The sequence below is a fragment of the Diabrotica undecimpunctata genome, chromosome 9 (genome assembly GCF_040954645.1).
Source record: "Diabrotica undecimpunctata isolate CICGRU chromosome 9, icDiaUnde3, whole genome shotgun sequence".
NCBI classification, from domain to species: Eukaryota; Metazoa; Arthropoda; class Insecta; order Coleoptera; family Chrysomelidae; genus Diabrotica; species Diabrotica undecimpunctata.
In genome coordinates, this window is record NC_092811.1 from 38,968,046 (window position 1) to 38,985,198 (window position 17,153).

Here is a 17,153-nt window from a genome sequence, read left to right on the forward strand (position 1 = left end):
GGCCTACCCAATAATTTTAAGAGCTTTAAAATGGAAAAACATATTTTCAAAAATTATGTTAATGCATGTAAATAACTTTTAAATGTACTAAATCACTCAATACATTAGTGTCCGTTAAAACAACTATGTTATTATATTACCACAGAAAGCATCGAATCGTATTCAGGCATTTTAAATATCATTAATAGGCCCGAGCGTAACTGGCCGACCCAGCTCACATAAGATACCCGTACAAAAAGCGTTTGAAGTTAAGCAATTTGCCGGACAACGATTTATATCGTCGTGTTATGCTTGCTTTTTAGGCACCAGACGATCGGGCCTACGTCGACCACCGTTGTCAATTGTAACGTAATTATCGAATTGTAATATAAATTTTTTTTTAAATTATGGTAAAAAAATATGTAAAATAATCTATAATTGTAACATATTTTTAAACAAACAACACAATTGCAAACAAGTGCACGGTTGCCCAAATAAATTTTAAAAAATTCGTAAGATTCAAAAAAAAAAAATCACATTTGCATGATTTCTATATCTCCTGATTGTATGCAAATTATATATGGCAATACTGTCGCCGAGCATTAGTTCAATTTTCACTGTTATCTGTTATTACTAGTTGCACTAATTGTTTGGCCGATCGAGGTTGATTTTTTAAAATTGTTCTTGCAATAGTGAGATCGTTTTATAACTGATACATAAAAATGAGTTCTTCTGACGCTTTACCAGGTTGCAGTAATAGTAATGTTGATAGTGAGTGTTTGGACATTGTTGTTTCACTATTGGAATCGCCATTATCTAGAAGAACTGAAGTTGATAGAAAAAAAATTATTATGAATGAAAGGCCTACTCCAACATTGCGTATTGACCAAAAAGATGGAAAAAAGGTGCGTACTTTTAATTGTTCTTGGTATGATGTCTATAAATGGTTATCTGGAAGTATTACGAAAAACAGACTATATTGTTGGCCGTGTTTGTTATTTTCTAATAAGAAATGTGTATGGAATTGTGAAGGATACTTTGATTTAAAAAATATGTCTGCCTCCTTAAAAAAACATTCCAGTTGCAAGGAACATTTAAGTAATTTCCTGTCCTTCAAGGATTTACAGAAGAGGGCGTTTTCTGTTCGCGATCTGCTAGATGAAAAATCAAAAATCGCAAAAATTAGATACAATGCAGAAGTTAAAATGAACAGAGAAATCATTAAAAAATTAGTTTCTTTAACTTGTACTTTAGCGAAACAGGAACTGGCTTTCCGTGGCCACGACGAATCCGATGATTCTCTAAATCCTGGAAATTTTAAAGCGATTTGGGAATTAATATTAAAATCAACTCCAGAACTAAATGATCACTGGCAGAAAAAAATATATTTCAGAGGTATCTCAAAAACGATACAAAACGAACTAATCGATCTAGTGAAAGACGAAATTCATATTTTTATCGAGAACGCCATAAATAACTCCACATTTTTTGCATGCATTCTTGATGAAACAACCGATATTACTGAAAGGGCACAATGTTCAATTGTATGCAGATTAGTGGACACAAAAGGCGTTGTTCAAGAATATTTCTTAGGTTTTTTTGATCTAGGGGAAGACCGAAGTGCTCCAGCGTTACGTGACTTACTGTTTAGTGTAATCGGTAAATTTGACTGTAAAGCTAAATTAATTGCTCAAACCTACGATGGAGCTAGTGTTATGTCGGGACAACTTAATGGACTTCAAAAATTAGTGAGAGATTCTGCACCGTTAGCAATATTTACCCATTGTTTTGCTCACCGCCTCAACTTAGTTTTACAGCAAAGTTGCTCCAACATTACAACAGTCAAAATATTTTTCTCAACGCTTCAAGGTATTCCAGCTTATTTTCACCAATCGTCCAAACGGTCCTATTTTTTAAATAAAATACTTGGAAAACGAATTCCCACAAATAGTGAAGTAAGATGGAATTCAAATGCAAAAGTAGTATATGCTGTGTCACAAGAAAGAAAAAAATTGTTACAAGTCTTTCAGGACATAATGAATTGCCCAGAATCAAATGCAAAATCAATTAGGCAGGCAGATGGTTTTAAACGTAAGTTGGAGGACTTGGAATTTGTATTTTTATTAAATGCTTTTAGTGATATATTTCAACAAACTGAGCTCTTATACAACATCTTGCAGAAGAAAAATAATGATGTTCAATTGTGTGCCAATTCAGTGTCCAGATGTGTTGCAATGTTAAAGAGCTGGAGAAATGATCTTACATTTTCTAACCATTTCAACATTGCTGTTAGCGAAACCAATTCTAAACCCAGCTTAAGTCGTAGTGAACTTGATATTTTACCTGGTAGTTTATCTAATAACGGAGATCAAAGTTTTTTGGAGAAAGCTAAAACTAAATTTAGAAGGATCTTTTTTGAGATTTTGGACAATATTATCACTCAATTAGAGCAACGTTTCTCTGATTACAAAAAGTTTCAATTTCTGGAATTGGGCGATAATAAAAGATTCACAGAATATGGCGCTAAATTTCCACAAAAAGCTTTGGACTCATTGATGGATACATATGAACCACTTTTTAATAAATCTTTATTAAAAACAGAACTGGAAATGATTTTTTCTGCTATTCATCGTGAAAATTTTCACGATAAGAGTTTGTTAGAACTAATTAAAAGTATGTTTGATAACGAAACCAATGAAATTCTTCCTGAAAGCTATAAGTTATTTTGTTTACTTGCTACAATACCTGCAACAAGCGCTTCGGTTGAAAGAACTTTCTCCACTTTAAAGCGAATAAAGTCATCTCTTCGAAATACAATGACGCAAAATCGGCTTTCATCACTGTCTACTGTATCAATCCAGAAAGACATTCTTGCTCAGTTAATGGAAACGGGCGACACATTTTATGAACGAGTAATTGACAAATTTGCACAAAGCAAAGAGAGAAGAATAAACCTGCTCTATAAATAATAAAATATGTTTATAATCTATGTGTATATTTTAGTTCATAATTTTATTTAGTTTACAAATAATATAATTAAATGTAAGTCTGTTACAGTTACCTTATAATTTTAAGTATTTTTATAAATAAAAATAAATTTATATTTGCATATTATGTAAAATAAAAGAGATTATAGAAAGAGAGAGACAACAGGGGTAAACAAGAGCAATATAAGCAACAGAGAGAAAAAGAAACGAACAGAAAAAGAGAGGCTGCGCGCGCGAGATAACGGTCTAGAAAAACCGAGAGTGGGTTTAGTTGGTAGGCATTGTAACACGGATTCATCCGGAGACAAGGCCCCCAGGGGTAACTGCGTTCAGATGTACTCGGTTTACTCTGAATCCAACACACGCCAGGTACGATTCATCTGATACGGTCTTTAGAAGATTCCCACTCTCAGACAAAAAAAAAAAAATGTATTACACACACTGGCGGCTACAGAATTTTTTTTGGGGAGATCATGGAGCTTGAGGGTGATTACTTTTCTCTGATGCACTTTTAGTCTTACCACCAATAGGATAAGTAGGTTTTTCAAATATTTTTAAGGGGGGGGGGGTCACGACCCCGTGACCCTTCCTCTGGATCCGCCACTGATTAGACACAGCTATATGTAATTTGCTGGCTTGGCCTACCCAAAATTTTACCACACCAGCCGCCACTGCATGTTGATCACAGCATCTGCAAAGTGAACTTCTTCATATTGAAAAAGCGCTCACCTCTAATGGTTATACCAGAAGAGAAATACATAAAGCGATTAACAACTTTTCTAGAAGAAAGAACGAAGAAACAGCTCGTATAGGCAAAGCGTTCTTGCCCTATATATCGGGGGTAACAGACAGAATTGAGCGAATACTTAAAAAAGCCAATCTAAAGACCATTTTCAAGCCAACAAAGAAAATCAAGCACTGTTTAAGATCGATGAAGGACAAACGCGACCTGTTAGCAACGACCGGAGAATACCGAATATCATGCACATGTGGAATGGTATATGTGGGAACCACAAAAAGACACAAACACAAGGATAAACGAATATAAAAGCCATTGTCGTTTAGGACACATCGACAAATCTGCCGTTGCCGAACACGCTTTGGGAGAACAGTTTAATTTTTTTTTTAATGTAAAATTTAAAAATTTTTTATTCTCTCTCCTGATGCCGACAAATAATGTATCTTCGCCTCTTTTAAAAAAAATTTAAACTGTTTGTCCTTATGTAGTATAGTGTAATGTACAATTTTATGTTTATCGAATTTTATATTTATGTAAACTGTGCTCGATATCTGCCTTTCATTTGATCCAAGTTCATTTATTTGAGCATTCAACCTTATATCAATCAAATTTTATTGTTTTAATTTAATTATTGCATTTATTTTCACTTATTCTCAAATATTTATATTATAGTTAGTTTGTATTTTAGGTTATTTAGAAAACGACGTGAAGACTATGGAACCACAAATTGCACATTCATCTTACAACAGAAATTGTACGAGTCCACATGCTGAAGGAAAAACATTAAATCAAAATATGAAAGTTGCAACTGGACAAAGACCTTACAAGTGCCAAATTTGTTTTAAACAATTTATACAAGCAGGTAATTTGAAAAAACATTTGAGAGTGCACACTGGAGAAAAACCTTACAAGTGCGAAATTTGTTTAAAACAGTTTACTAGAAAAGTTAGTTTAAAACCACATTTGAGATCGCACACTGGAGAAAAACCTTACAAGTGTGACATTTGTTTTAAGCAGTTTAGAGAAGCGTGTACTTTGAAAAAACATTTGAGATTGCACACCGGGGAAAAACCTTACAAGTGTGATATTTGTTTTAAGCAGTTTACTCGAGCACCCTATTTAAAAAGTCATTTGAGAGTGCACTCTGGGGAAAAACCTTACAAGTGCGAAATTTGTTTAAAGCAATTTACTGAAAGAAGTCATTTCAAAATACATTTGAGATCGCACACTGGGGAAAAACCTCACAAGTGTGATATCTGTTTTAAGCAATTTACTCTAGCACCCTATTTAAAAAGTCATTTGAGAGTGCATACTGGGGAAAAACCTTACAAGTGCGAAATTTGTTTAAAGCAATTTACTAAAAGATGTCATTTCAAAATACATTTGAGATCGCATACTGGGGAAAAACCTTATAAGTGTGATATTTGTTTTAAGCAGTTTACTCGAGCACCCTATTTAAAAAATCATTTGAGAGTGCACACTGGGGAAAAACCTTACAAGTGCGAAATGTGTTTGAAACAATTTACTGAAAGAGGTCATTTCAACATTCATTTGAGATTGCACACTGGGGAAAAACCTTACAAGTGTGAAATTTGTTTTAAGCAGTTTAGTGGACCAAGTAATATAAAAGTACATATGAGAGTGCACACTGGAGAAAAACCTTACAAGTGTGAAATTTGTTTTAAGCAGTTTAGTCGAGTAGATAGAGTGAAACAACATTTGAGAGTGCACACTGGGGAAAAACCTTACAAGTGCGAAATTTGTTTTAAGCAGTTTAGTGGAGCAAGTAATTTAAAATCACATGCAAGAGTACACACTGGAGAAAAACCGTACAAGTGTGAAATTTGTTTTAAGCAGTTTAATCGAATAGATAATTTAAAAAAACATTTGAGAGCACACGGTGGGAAAAATACTTAAAGGTGCTAAATTAGTTTTAAGCAGTTTAATGAAGTAAGTTATTTAAAAGGACATTTAAGCATGCACACAGTTTACTCGAATAGATAATTTGAAACAACATTTGAGAGCGCACGCTGGGGAAAAAACTTCCAGGCGCGAAATTTGTTTTTAGCAGTTTACTACAGAATGTCAATTGAAAATAAATTTGAGACTGCATACTGGGGAAAAACCTAACAAGGGCGAAATTTGTTTAAAACAATTTTCAGAAAAAGGTAAATTAAAAACGCATTTGAGACTGCACACTGGGGATAAAACTTACAAGTGTGACATTTGTTTAAACAGTTTAGCAAAGCAAGTACTTGGAAAAACATTTGAGATTGTGTAACGATAAGATTACTTTATCGTTACTTATAGATGTAAAATAACTTAATTCTGCCTGTAAGGTATGCAACTAACTACACATGGACTTGTATTAATTAATTATCTCTGTATCTTTGGGTAAAAGGTATGTTTATCAAGTGGTCAAACTGTTTACCTGTCGTTTCCGCTTAGCTTGGAACTGACAGAAGTCAACCATTTTAAAAATTTGAATAATTACTTTGTATTCGACCTTTGAAGGGAACAGAGGATTCTTCAGCGGCTAACGCCACGCGGTTCTCGAGTTAGAAAAATTTTAAGTTTATTCAAAGGCCAATTTAAGTTTAAAGAAGGCATGTTCGTTTAATAAGTATTTGAAGTTTTGGGAAAAGGAGGTTTTAGTTTAAATACTGGAATATTGTTGCGTTGGGTGAGTTTCATTTTAATTAAAATAATAATAATAATTTTTTAAACCATTGTTAGTTTCATATTTATACCACTTATCAATAATTTTACCCTAATTATATCAGTCTAATCACGTTCAGAATTCTTTCTATTACAAATTCTATTAAGTACATTTTCTCATATCATTATCCAATCAATCCGGTAATGTAAGGAGATCCTTCATTACTATTGGCATATAATATATTCATCAAAATAAGTTACTTTATTTCGTCCTTGAAATATTCATAATAAAATCCCAATATTCTTTTTATAAATACATAGTTTTCGGTTAATTTTCCAAGGTCACAAAAAATGTACGAAACCTTTCATTAATTATCCTCATTCGGGCTAGTTTTTCTTGTCCTAACTGCCTGGTTTTTTTTATCAAATCAGAATAAAGCTAATGAGAGCTTTTTTGATTTTATTTTTAGTAGCTGGAGGAAGAAAAAACAGAATATAACAGTCAATTTTCATTTTGGATTTGGGTACTGGATGGGAGTTGTTTTATTTTGAGTTTTTGGTTTTTCCCCTGGATTCTGGAGTTACTATTTAGTTTTGGTGCTAGAAGAGTGAGACTTCTAACTTTCACCCGGACGAGTCCCAGCGGCATTAAGGCTTCCGGAAGAAGAACCTTCTCGGTTCGAGTGTAGTCAGATTCTTAATTGTTCTTGTACTATTTTTAAAAATAAGTTACCTAAATTTTGTTTAAACTTTTAGTGAGCCGAACGAACCAATCTTAATAATCATTACAGTCAATTTTCATAATCCATATTTGCATTTCATTATCTATATAACATTCAATTTTTCTAAATATAATTTGTTTTTTGTCATTAAATAATTTAAATATATGTATTAGTTATAACAGGTCAGGGTGTATTGTAATACAATTTTTGTAAGGTCATTTGTGCACAAAGGTCCATTTGGTATTTTTACAGCCCTACTGGTAAGCTCATTGGTTAATCTTGGATCTGTTCCTTTCCGAACAGACCAATTTAAGTACAGTTACAGGTTATCTGATTTAAATCAAATCAGAAATTGTCAAACTGCTACATTGAGTTAAATATAGGGAAGGGTTATAGTTATTTGGATATACAGTATACTCTCTCTATAACGAACACGGTTATTACGAGTTTTCGCTTATAACGAGGTACATTAGATGTCCCGTGAAATTTTTATTGAACTATAACCCCCTATAACGAGGCAAATTTGGTTATAACGAGAGAAAACAAGATCGAAAAACGTGTTTTTTTTTTACGTTTTTGGCCCGGCTGTGGCCATAAATAAATACCTTTTTAAACGGCCTGGCAATAAACTTAACTGCCGCTTGCAATAAACTTCTTTACAATAAATACAACGGTTTCACATCTTTAAAAAATATGATAGATAGAATGATACTGGACAATTTAAAGCAGTCAAAAATGACAGACTTTTTCCAATTACAGAAGCAATAGTTTATGTTATCCTTGAAAATACGCTTTATACATTATGTAGTTGGAAAAAAATTTAAGCACAGATTTTTTGTTTTAACGTATTTGCTCCGTGCGTGACTGACGCGACATCTACCGCATTAATCTGACAGTTTTGGACCTCCCACTTTGAGGTTAAACATATGTTAAATAGATACGAAATTGACAAGTATTAATAATTAATTTTTTAATTATATTTTTTCAGTTACGCAAAACCGTACAACGTTCTGCGCGTCGCGAGCCGGGGTTGTTGGCTAAAAAAAGAGTTTTATATAATAGTGTGCCAGATACTGAGTTTGAGGAACCGTTAGCTAAAAGACAATTAATTAACACGGTTCCTCCTTCAATCGAGTCGCCGCCGCCGGTGTGTGAAAATTCGATTCCGTCCGCGATCGCACCGCCGTCACCAAGATCGGTCCCGTCTTCGATCTCTTCTCCGGTCTGTGAAATAAGGGATAGGCAGCGTGCACCGTCGGAAGAGAGTGTTGTTTTTGTAAACTGTAAAAAAATTAGTGAGGCCCAGCGCCTTATTTTTAAAATAAACAATCAAAAAAAACTAAAAACTAAAGTGACGGTGCACTCCGCGGTTAATGAGAATGTCGTTCAGTCATCCACATTTATTAAGGATGACATTCCTCATGCCGCCGAAGAGGCTGCATGCAAACATGAAATGGTGAAGCAAGTAGCGGCGGAGGTGCACGCTCCTCCAAGCACCTCTACACCTTTCGAAGATATCTCCGACCCTGAAGACGGACCTGATGATGAAAACCACTACAAACCCTCTATGGAGGGTTATCCCTCTATTGGGGATGAATTAAATATATTTGAATGGGGATCACCACCTAAAGAGGGATTGACAGAGAAACCCATGACTAAGGTTCAAGTCTGGGAAAAAAACTGATAGAGACAGAGCCGTCATTTAGTGAAGTAGTGGCAAGCGCTCTCCAAATCCCCAACAGGGTAAAAGCTCAAAAACAAGCATTTTGTGAGGATTTCAAAGGAGGGCTTGTGTCGGCACTTGAACGTCATCAGGACCGTCTCCAGGACAGTTTGAACAGGAGTTTAAAGGATAGTGAGCTCCTTAAGAAAGCTGTCCAAAATATTTTTTTATACGCGGAAAAACTGTCGGAGGCTTTCCACGAAGAGCAACGCCGTCTCATAGAAAATTTTAAATACACCAAAACTTTCCTGACCAACGCTGTGAGATCGGATTCTGAAGGTGAGAATTTTTATTATAATATGTTGCAACAATTTTACTAACAAAATTTACGCAATGCTAATATTGATAATTACAATACTGATAATGTTTTTCGTTTGTTACAGACTTGCTCAACAAAAATGCTGGTGGCGATGTCCTGCGATGCTGGGGGACAAGTAAACCGTGAGTTAACCAATTTTTTACCTAACTTTTCCTTTTTATCACTATAATAAAACAGTTTTCCATGAATTTTTACAAACGAAAATTTAATTTATTCTCTATTACGAAATTTTAATTTATTCTTCATTAAGCGTCATCATTAATTTTTGTACACCATTATGATATTTTAATTAGTTCTACATTTTGCTATTTCTTTGTTACAGATTCCACACCGACGACCCTGTATAGCCCACCCCGACGACCCTGTCACCCCGAGCACCCTGTATAGTCAATATTAATTATTTTTAAGTGTACGTTTTTGTAAATAATATTTAGTTTTAGTTGTGTATATATAGTTTATTTAGTTTACTTTTTATTATATTATTTTCGAATATATTGTTTATTTTTAATAAAAAATATATAAAAATATTGTTTTTTATAAATAATTCACAGCCAACATTTAGTTGTAGATAATTTATTAAGATTAACACCACAATAAACTTAAAAAAGTCTGTTTATTTAACTAAGAAATCTAAAGTTATTCTCAAATATAAATATAAAATACTAAAATACAATATTTATTTATAATTATATTTTGAGAACAACTTCAGATTTCTTAGTTAAATAAACAAACTTTTTCAAGTTTATTGGTGTGTTAATCCCAATAAACTATCTAAATATTAAAATGTTACATCTAGAAACATTCAGAACAATATACATACCTATTCAGTCTTTTTTCAAAAATTTTATATAAACTATAATTATTAAGGTGGAGTATAAATAGTTCAAAAACCAAAAATTTTCAAAAATTTGTTTTTAAATATCACTGTTGAAAAAATTGTAAAATACGTAGAAGAAATACAAGTTTTTTAGAGTTTGGTAAATATTATAAATAAGTCGAAAAAACCTACTAAGGCATTTATTTTAAATTTTTGAATGAAACTATTATAATCTATTTCTAATGAGTGTAGAGTAATAAAATCTCATGAAGTATTCAAAAGCGCTACAGGGTAATCCGTCAATAAATTCCGTCCGCATTGCAAAATTCTGTCGTTTCATAAAGAGCAGGTAGGTATCACCCTGTTTTAAGGGATTAGTCCATTGTTATCGACAGATAAACACTGAGCCAGAGGCGCGCTAGTGGGTTAATTGACAAAAGAATATGCATTCTTAAAAATCATATTAAAGGAAATAAAAATGTAATACAGCAGAACAGTGTTATTAAAAAAATATAAAATGTAACAATAAAATATATACGAACCGAAATCGGGAAATACTCACAAACACACACGAATGAACTTTACATATTGAAACACTTGTGGGGAGTTTAAATCAATTTATTCACAAAAACTACAAAAACTTTACTGGATACGTTATTACAATTCTACATCACTATAGTCTTCATCCGAAGAACTGTCATCATCCCCTGGTGTTATAATTATAGGGTCAACCACCTGATCGACCAAGTTGTCCAGTTCCCACATTTTATCTTCCTCTTTTAAAACATGCTGGATTGCTTTTTGCCAGTTTTCTGATGTGATTTCCATAATGGCTTGATCAAACAATACCTTGACATCTTTCATTTTAAATGTGGTATTGTGCCTTGCAACATATCCTTTAACTTGTGCCCATATAAGTTCTATGGGATTTAATTCGCAATGATATGGCGGTAGGCGTAGCACAGTTACTTTATACTTTTCTGCTACATCTTCTACGGCATATTTTATGAAGCGAGATTTATGTTGTTTTACTACGGCTAGTAGTTCCTTCTTTATTGAATTCGTCTCAAACCGAATACCTTTATTTGACAGCCAGTTAATAATTTCTTGCTTTCTCCAAGCTGAAGTTGGTACCTTCTCTATGCGCCTTGAATGGTAGCTTGCATTATCCATAACCACGACCGAATCAGCTGGAAGAAATTTTAACATTTCCCCGAAGTAGTCTTCGAAGACATCCGAATTCATGTCCTCATGATAATCTCCCGTCCGACACGACTCAAAGCTTAACAAACCTTCTTTTAAAAATCCTTCTTCGCTTCCAATGTGAGCAATTATAAGCCTCTTCCCTTTTCCCGAAGGCACTTTAATACCCGTCGAAAGGCCTTCTATGAAAGCTTGGCGAGCACTTGTTACATTTTTATCTTGCCACATTTTTTGGACTATATAACCTTCGTTTATCCACGTCTCATCAAGATAAAAAATTTTCTTGTGCTCTCTGCGGTACTGTTTTATAGTTCTCAAATATTTTCGTCTCCAGCAAATGATTTCATCACTTTCCAGTAATAGTGCCTTTCGATTGTGCTTTTCCCAGGAAAAATTCTTACTTTTTAAAGTTTTCCATAAAAATTTTCTGGATATCAAAGGAATATCGTTATCTTGGCTTATCTCCATTAGTATTTTGTCAAGGGTGGGTATTTCCTTTTTAAAATAAAACGAATGAACTTTTCTTCGAATGTCACGTTTGGTGTCTTCACCTAAGATTTTTATTGGTCTTCCTGATTTTCTCTTGCATGGACTTAACTGGCCTGATATCTTTCTTTCTCGCAATAATTTAAAAATCGTGGACTGTCCAATTCCAGTCATTCGGGCACATCGCTCAACACTTTCTTGCACAGACAAACTAGGGTGATCGTGTTTTATGCAATCATATACATTTAAAATTATAACTTTTTCACTAACAGATAGCGGAGAATTTTTTACACCTCTTTTCTTTGGAGTAAATTTCGCCATTTTATAACTTTTTCACTATTTCTATATCACAATATTACTGTACGTTTAATTGGTGTAGTAACAATTACTAACTCGAATGTCGAATGATAATAATAAAATAAAAGAGGGATTATAATGAAAGTGTAAGTAAAACCTCATTACGCGTTATTAGTCTTCATGTTGATTTATTTTAGTTCTTAGTAATATTAGGAGGTGCGTCATACCCTTATCAGTTTCTTCTAATGCTTTTATTCGTTCAGTAAGGAAGTGAATTTGTTTTTATAAATAAAAATGTAATTAGCTTTAATGACCATATAATGGAATACGAGTTTGAAGAATAAGTTAATCGAAAAATTAAATAAAATTGGTTATCACAAAATATCCAAAATATGATATTTTGAGGTACATCAATTTTTGACGACGAAGTTGACATCCGTCCATTTGCCTACGCCCATGACGACACCGAAATTCAGGCAAATTTTATGACACTTCATGATTTATTACTCTACACTCATTTGAAACCAATTATAAAAAGTTTTATTATAAGCACAGTTTTTCCGTTGAACACTACTAAAACCAACATCATGAACCAAATTATTTATTTGTAAACATGCTAAATGTGGAGGTAAAGCGAAACCTAATTGTAATGTTTTGATTAAGTTGTTTACAAATAAATCATTTGGTTCATGATTTTTGTTGAAAATGAAATTAAATGAATTAAAATATGTTACAAGAGAGAAGTATTTAAAACTAATATAATATTATTCAATAATTATCAGTTTATTAATTAGTTCGGGTGGTACTAGAGAAGGTTCGCAAAACATGTCATTTTTCGATACATCCTCAATCAGTTCGGATGGTGCTATCACAGGTTCCAAAAACACATCATTTTCCGATACATCCTGAAATTCCACGTCACTATACAATAAACTGTCATTCTCTACATCAGACATGTCACTCTCCGACAAAGAAGATAAGTCCTCTGACAGCTCGAGTGTTGACAAACTCCATACAGATAGATTACAATTCGTAGTAGAATCGCATGGACCATCATCACTAATGATGCTATAATTATCCCAATCTGTACTAAGAGTCACACACACCACTCTCTACAATGATACTTGGAGAACCAACTTCCATGGTTGAATGTGTAAGGCTTACTGTCTAACAAATATTTTTAGATAGAACTCAACCGAAAGTAGCATCTTTAAGACTGAGCTAAACAGGTTTAACAACAATGGGGGTAATTGCCCCGTCAAGGCCTTGTTGGATTTTTTCTTTTTATTCTATAGTCCGACCACAGACAAGAAAAGGTGAATATGCGGTCACCAAACCAGTTCAAACAAAGATAGGTGAATAAACGGTCAAGGTTTTATTCTTTTTATCCTATGAACGTGAGTAACAAATGTGAACAAACGGTCAAGGTCTTATTGGTTTTGTATCTTGTTGTCAGTCTTTTTTGTTAATATAATTTTTTTCTTTTTATAGCGCAATTAGTGTTATTAGTGTGATAATTGTTTAAAAATTTCAAGCTTATACCTCCCTCCAATATAAGTTTACATATATAGATTATTTTCCGAACTAACTTATTAGTTAAATATGTGTCTTGACGACGGTAACAATGATAGTATATCTCGTACTGGGCGGCAATTTGAAGACCGTTTACTTTCTTTTAAATATTGGAAGGGTACAGTTGAACCCCTGTTATTAAGCAAAGCTGGGTTTTACTATACAGGGGTTAGTGATATAGTTCGGTGTTTCTACTGCAATACTGAAATATATAAATGGGAACCTTCCGATATACCAATTGAAGAGCATTTAAAGTATAGCGACTGTTTTTTTGCAAAAATGTTGGCGACAAAATATCGAAGTTCAAAAAAAAAATGTGTTCAACGAAGTTTTAACAATATAATACCATATATTTTAATAATATGTATTATTAATTTTTTTATTTTGTTAATAAATAATTAAAATATTTTTATATATATTTCAATTAAAAATGTGTCTTGACGATGGTAACTTTGGTAGTATACATCTGTTTGAAGATCGTTTACCATCCTTTAAATATTGGAAAGGTGCAGTTAACTCGTGTTGTTAAGCAAAGCAGGGTTCTAGCGTATAGGGAATGTCGATGTCGTTAGCTGTTTCTACTGTAAGGTCGAAATACACAAATGGGAGCCATACGATATACCTATTGATGAGTGCATAAAGCATTCTACATGTCTGTTTGCAAGACCGATGAAATGTAATTCTATCTTTTTTATATATAATTTGTAATAAATTATAAAATGTTTTTGTACTACTTATTATAGAGTTGAATATACTATTGGTAACAAAGAAAGGTGGGGGTATTAGCGACACGAGCTTTAAAACCGGTTTCGATATGGTTTAGTGGGGGTCGATGGTATATAACTTCGTTGATGTAATTCCAAAATCAGTTTAGACTATAATCATGTTTCAAGAAAGTATTAAATTTACTATGGATAAAGTGAAATTACTTAGTGAAAAATCAACACCTAATTTAACATCTATTGGATATTATACCAACAAAAAAAAATTGAATAAAATTTGTGTAAACTGTTGGGTGGAGGCACTTTGTGAACTCGGTCAAAACAACATAAGTATACCATTTTTATCCTTGGCAAAATGACGTTATAAATCGTGGTTGAAAGGTTGAAAGTCGTCAAACTGTGGTCAGATTAATAAGTAAGATTCATTGCAATTAATTATTAGAAATTTTTTTAGCAATTACCCTTTGATAGATTAGGGGATAGATTTGGCAATCGTCAAATCAGCAGTTGCCAGATTACAACAGATGTTTACAATTAATCTCGAAAGAGACAAATATTTACTCGTTATTGCTTCATATAAATTAAAAATTGCAGAATTCATAAAATAGTATAATCAAAATGTACTTTTTAAAAGCTTTATCTTTTTATATTTGAAGCATACAACATATGCATTATAAAAACATGCCAAACCGAAATATTTTTGACATTTACGGATATATTCAGCTTGTACTTTCGGTAAACTCAACCTAATTTTATATAATTATAATATAAATAAAGATTTTGTTGTGAAAAAAACAAAAAAAGACAGTTTGCAAATCAATGGCATCAAAATTTGATTACACGTAGATGCATAAGTTAAATAAATTGCTCCGTTAGTACTCCTTTCCCACTTCCCCCTAACTACATCTATCATGATGGTTTTAAACAGACGGCCACGCTTTGAGTTTATGCAGTCACAACCATAACCGTGACAAATCGCCCATTTGAACTGTCCTTCACTTTGATGTTATCCTTTTCTATTACGTATGATATACCTACTTCTCTTCGTCGATGAAGAACGTCAGTACACGTTCTGTGAGGTCACTCCTTGAACCGGTTGTCATTAGTGTCATTTCTTCTTCTTCTTGTTGTTTCATGGTATAGAATGTTGTAATGGTGAATAATGGCGGTGGGTTTTAAAAATAACATGTAGTTTAAATTGAAATTACAAAATTAATTAAAAAAGAACGTTTTCTGGACAATAAACATCATTGTGCAATCATCAGTAAGTGAGGCAGAATTCATCGATATAAATTATATATCCGTAGACATCTTACCCTATTGCTGCTATACTATACTATACTAGTTCCCCACCCAACTAATAAAGATAAAGACGCAGTTAGTTACAATTAGTTGTTGATATTACTGAAACATTACAAATCATGTTTCATCAAACTGAAGTAAAACAAGAAGTTGGTGAGACGACTTGCAAAAGAGAAATAATAGATAATGAAGTAGATGAAGTTCTACAGGATACCTTTAAAATCGAAATTAAGGAGGAACCTATCATGGAAAGTACTGATGATTCATTTGATGATTTAGACAATAAGGAATGTCATATAAAAGCTGAAATAGAACAAGCTGAGGGTAAGTAAGTAAAGAGTAGTTTATGTGCCAAATATGTTGAGTAAACTTATTTACAAGTAAAAATTATAAGGTAGGTCATTTATTTTGTAGCTGGGTTGTAACATAAAATACAAACATGAATATGATTTGGAATGATCATTCCCAATTACTTCCCACGTTTGTTCCAAATTAAAAATTTATTCAGGGTCAATTATTGAAATCAAAACACAAGAAGCTTCTCTGATATTTTCTATTGAAAGATTTGTATTTACTATAATCCAAGCAATAGATGAATTTTTCTGGTTAATCTAAGTCCTTATGCAAGTCAACACATCTTGTAGTATGTTGTTGTCCCATTCTCAGGAGACAAGACCATTCTGATTATACGATACTTGATTATTACTATGATTATACAAACAGTAAATGCGTGGGCAGGAATAAAAATATAGTACTTATGTCCCTATTTTTTCAATGATAATTTAACAGTGCCCAATATTCATTCACTCATTCATTAAGCTTTACAATCCCTAGTGATTATAGCTAACACCATGGCATTTAAAATCCTATTCTTGGGTGAGGTGGATTATTCCTCTATGTCATTTATAGCTTGCTGTGTGTATTTGCTGCTGTCATGATTTTTTTACATATCTTCCTGCCCTTGCATTGAACTTTCCAGTTGTTAACATTCATTGTTCATATATCTTCTTCTATGTCATCCAGCCATCTTCTTCTAGGCCTTCCTCTACACCTGGGCCATAGTAGTGTCCAGTTAGTTATTCTTCTCAGCATATCATGAGTGTGGGTGTTTCTGTATATGTCTTATCCATTCTAAGTGAAAAGATTTTATGTATCTGACTATTTTTTCTCCCCTTAATTCTTCTTCAATTTCAGTATTAGTTTACATTCTTCTTTCTCTCTCTCTTGTTACATTGGGGACTAGTATTGTTCTCACTATTTTTCTTTCAAATTTCAGCAGGCTATCTTCCTCTTTGTTAATAGTTGTTGTTTCTATCCCATATGTAACAGATCTTATTAAGGTCTTATATAGGTTCATCTTTGTTTTCTTACTTAGATCCTTGCTTCTCAACAGGTTTCTGTTCATTCCATATGTTTTTTTGTCTTTTAGAATTGTTTCCCCTGTTCTCTCTTGTTCCGGTTTGTTTTCGATTTTGCTACTCCCAAGTATCTAAAGGTGGATACAGTTTTAAGTTTGTGTTTCTGTGTTATTATATATTTCTGGGTTGTTGTGTCATCCTTCCCTATCGTCATATATTTTGTTTTGTGCTGGTTTATCTCTAGCCCTATTTTCTTTGCTTCCTTATCT

General features: G+C 33.0%; 2 protein-coding genes across 7 annotated transcripts in view; both read left to right on the forward strand.

Moving 5' to 3' along the window:
• LOC140449881 (uncharacterized) overlaps window positions 1-9,677 on the forward strand; it is a 241,033-nt gene extending 231,356 nt beyond the window's left edge. For 2 of the 5 annotated variants that reach the window (XR_011951917.1, XR_011951914.1), the window contains exons 2-4: window positions 4,394-9,087; window positions 9,192-9,249; window positions 9,450-9,677. Coding sequence is in view for 1 of the 5 variants with exons in the window: in XM_072543289.1 (XP_072399390.1) it covers window positions 4,394-4,567; window positions 9,192-9,249; window positions 9,450-9,474 (257 nt within the window). In the remaining 4 variants the exon portion in view is untranslated. The remainder of the gene's footprint in view (window positions 1-4,393; window positions 9,088-9,191; window positions 9,250-9,449) is intronic. The other 3 variants (XR_011951915.1, XR_011951916.1, XM_072543289.1) reach the window with 3 other exon arrangements.
• A 5,679-nt stretch (window positions 9,678-15,356) lies between these two features.
• The window catches only part of LOC140449884 (uncharacterized), a 34,462-nt gene continuing 32,665 nt past the window's right edge, over window positions 15,357-17,153 (forward strand). For both annotated transcript variants that reach the window (XM_072543290.1, XM_072543292.1), the window contains exon 1: window positions 15,357-15,850. In XM_072543290.1, coding sequence (XP_072399391.1) covers window positions 15,646-15,850 — 205 coding nt within the window. In that variant the 5' untranslated portion in view covers window positions 15,357-15,645. The remainder of the gene's footprint in view (window positions 15,851-17,153) is intronic.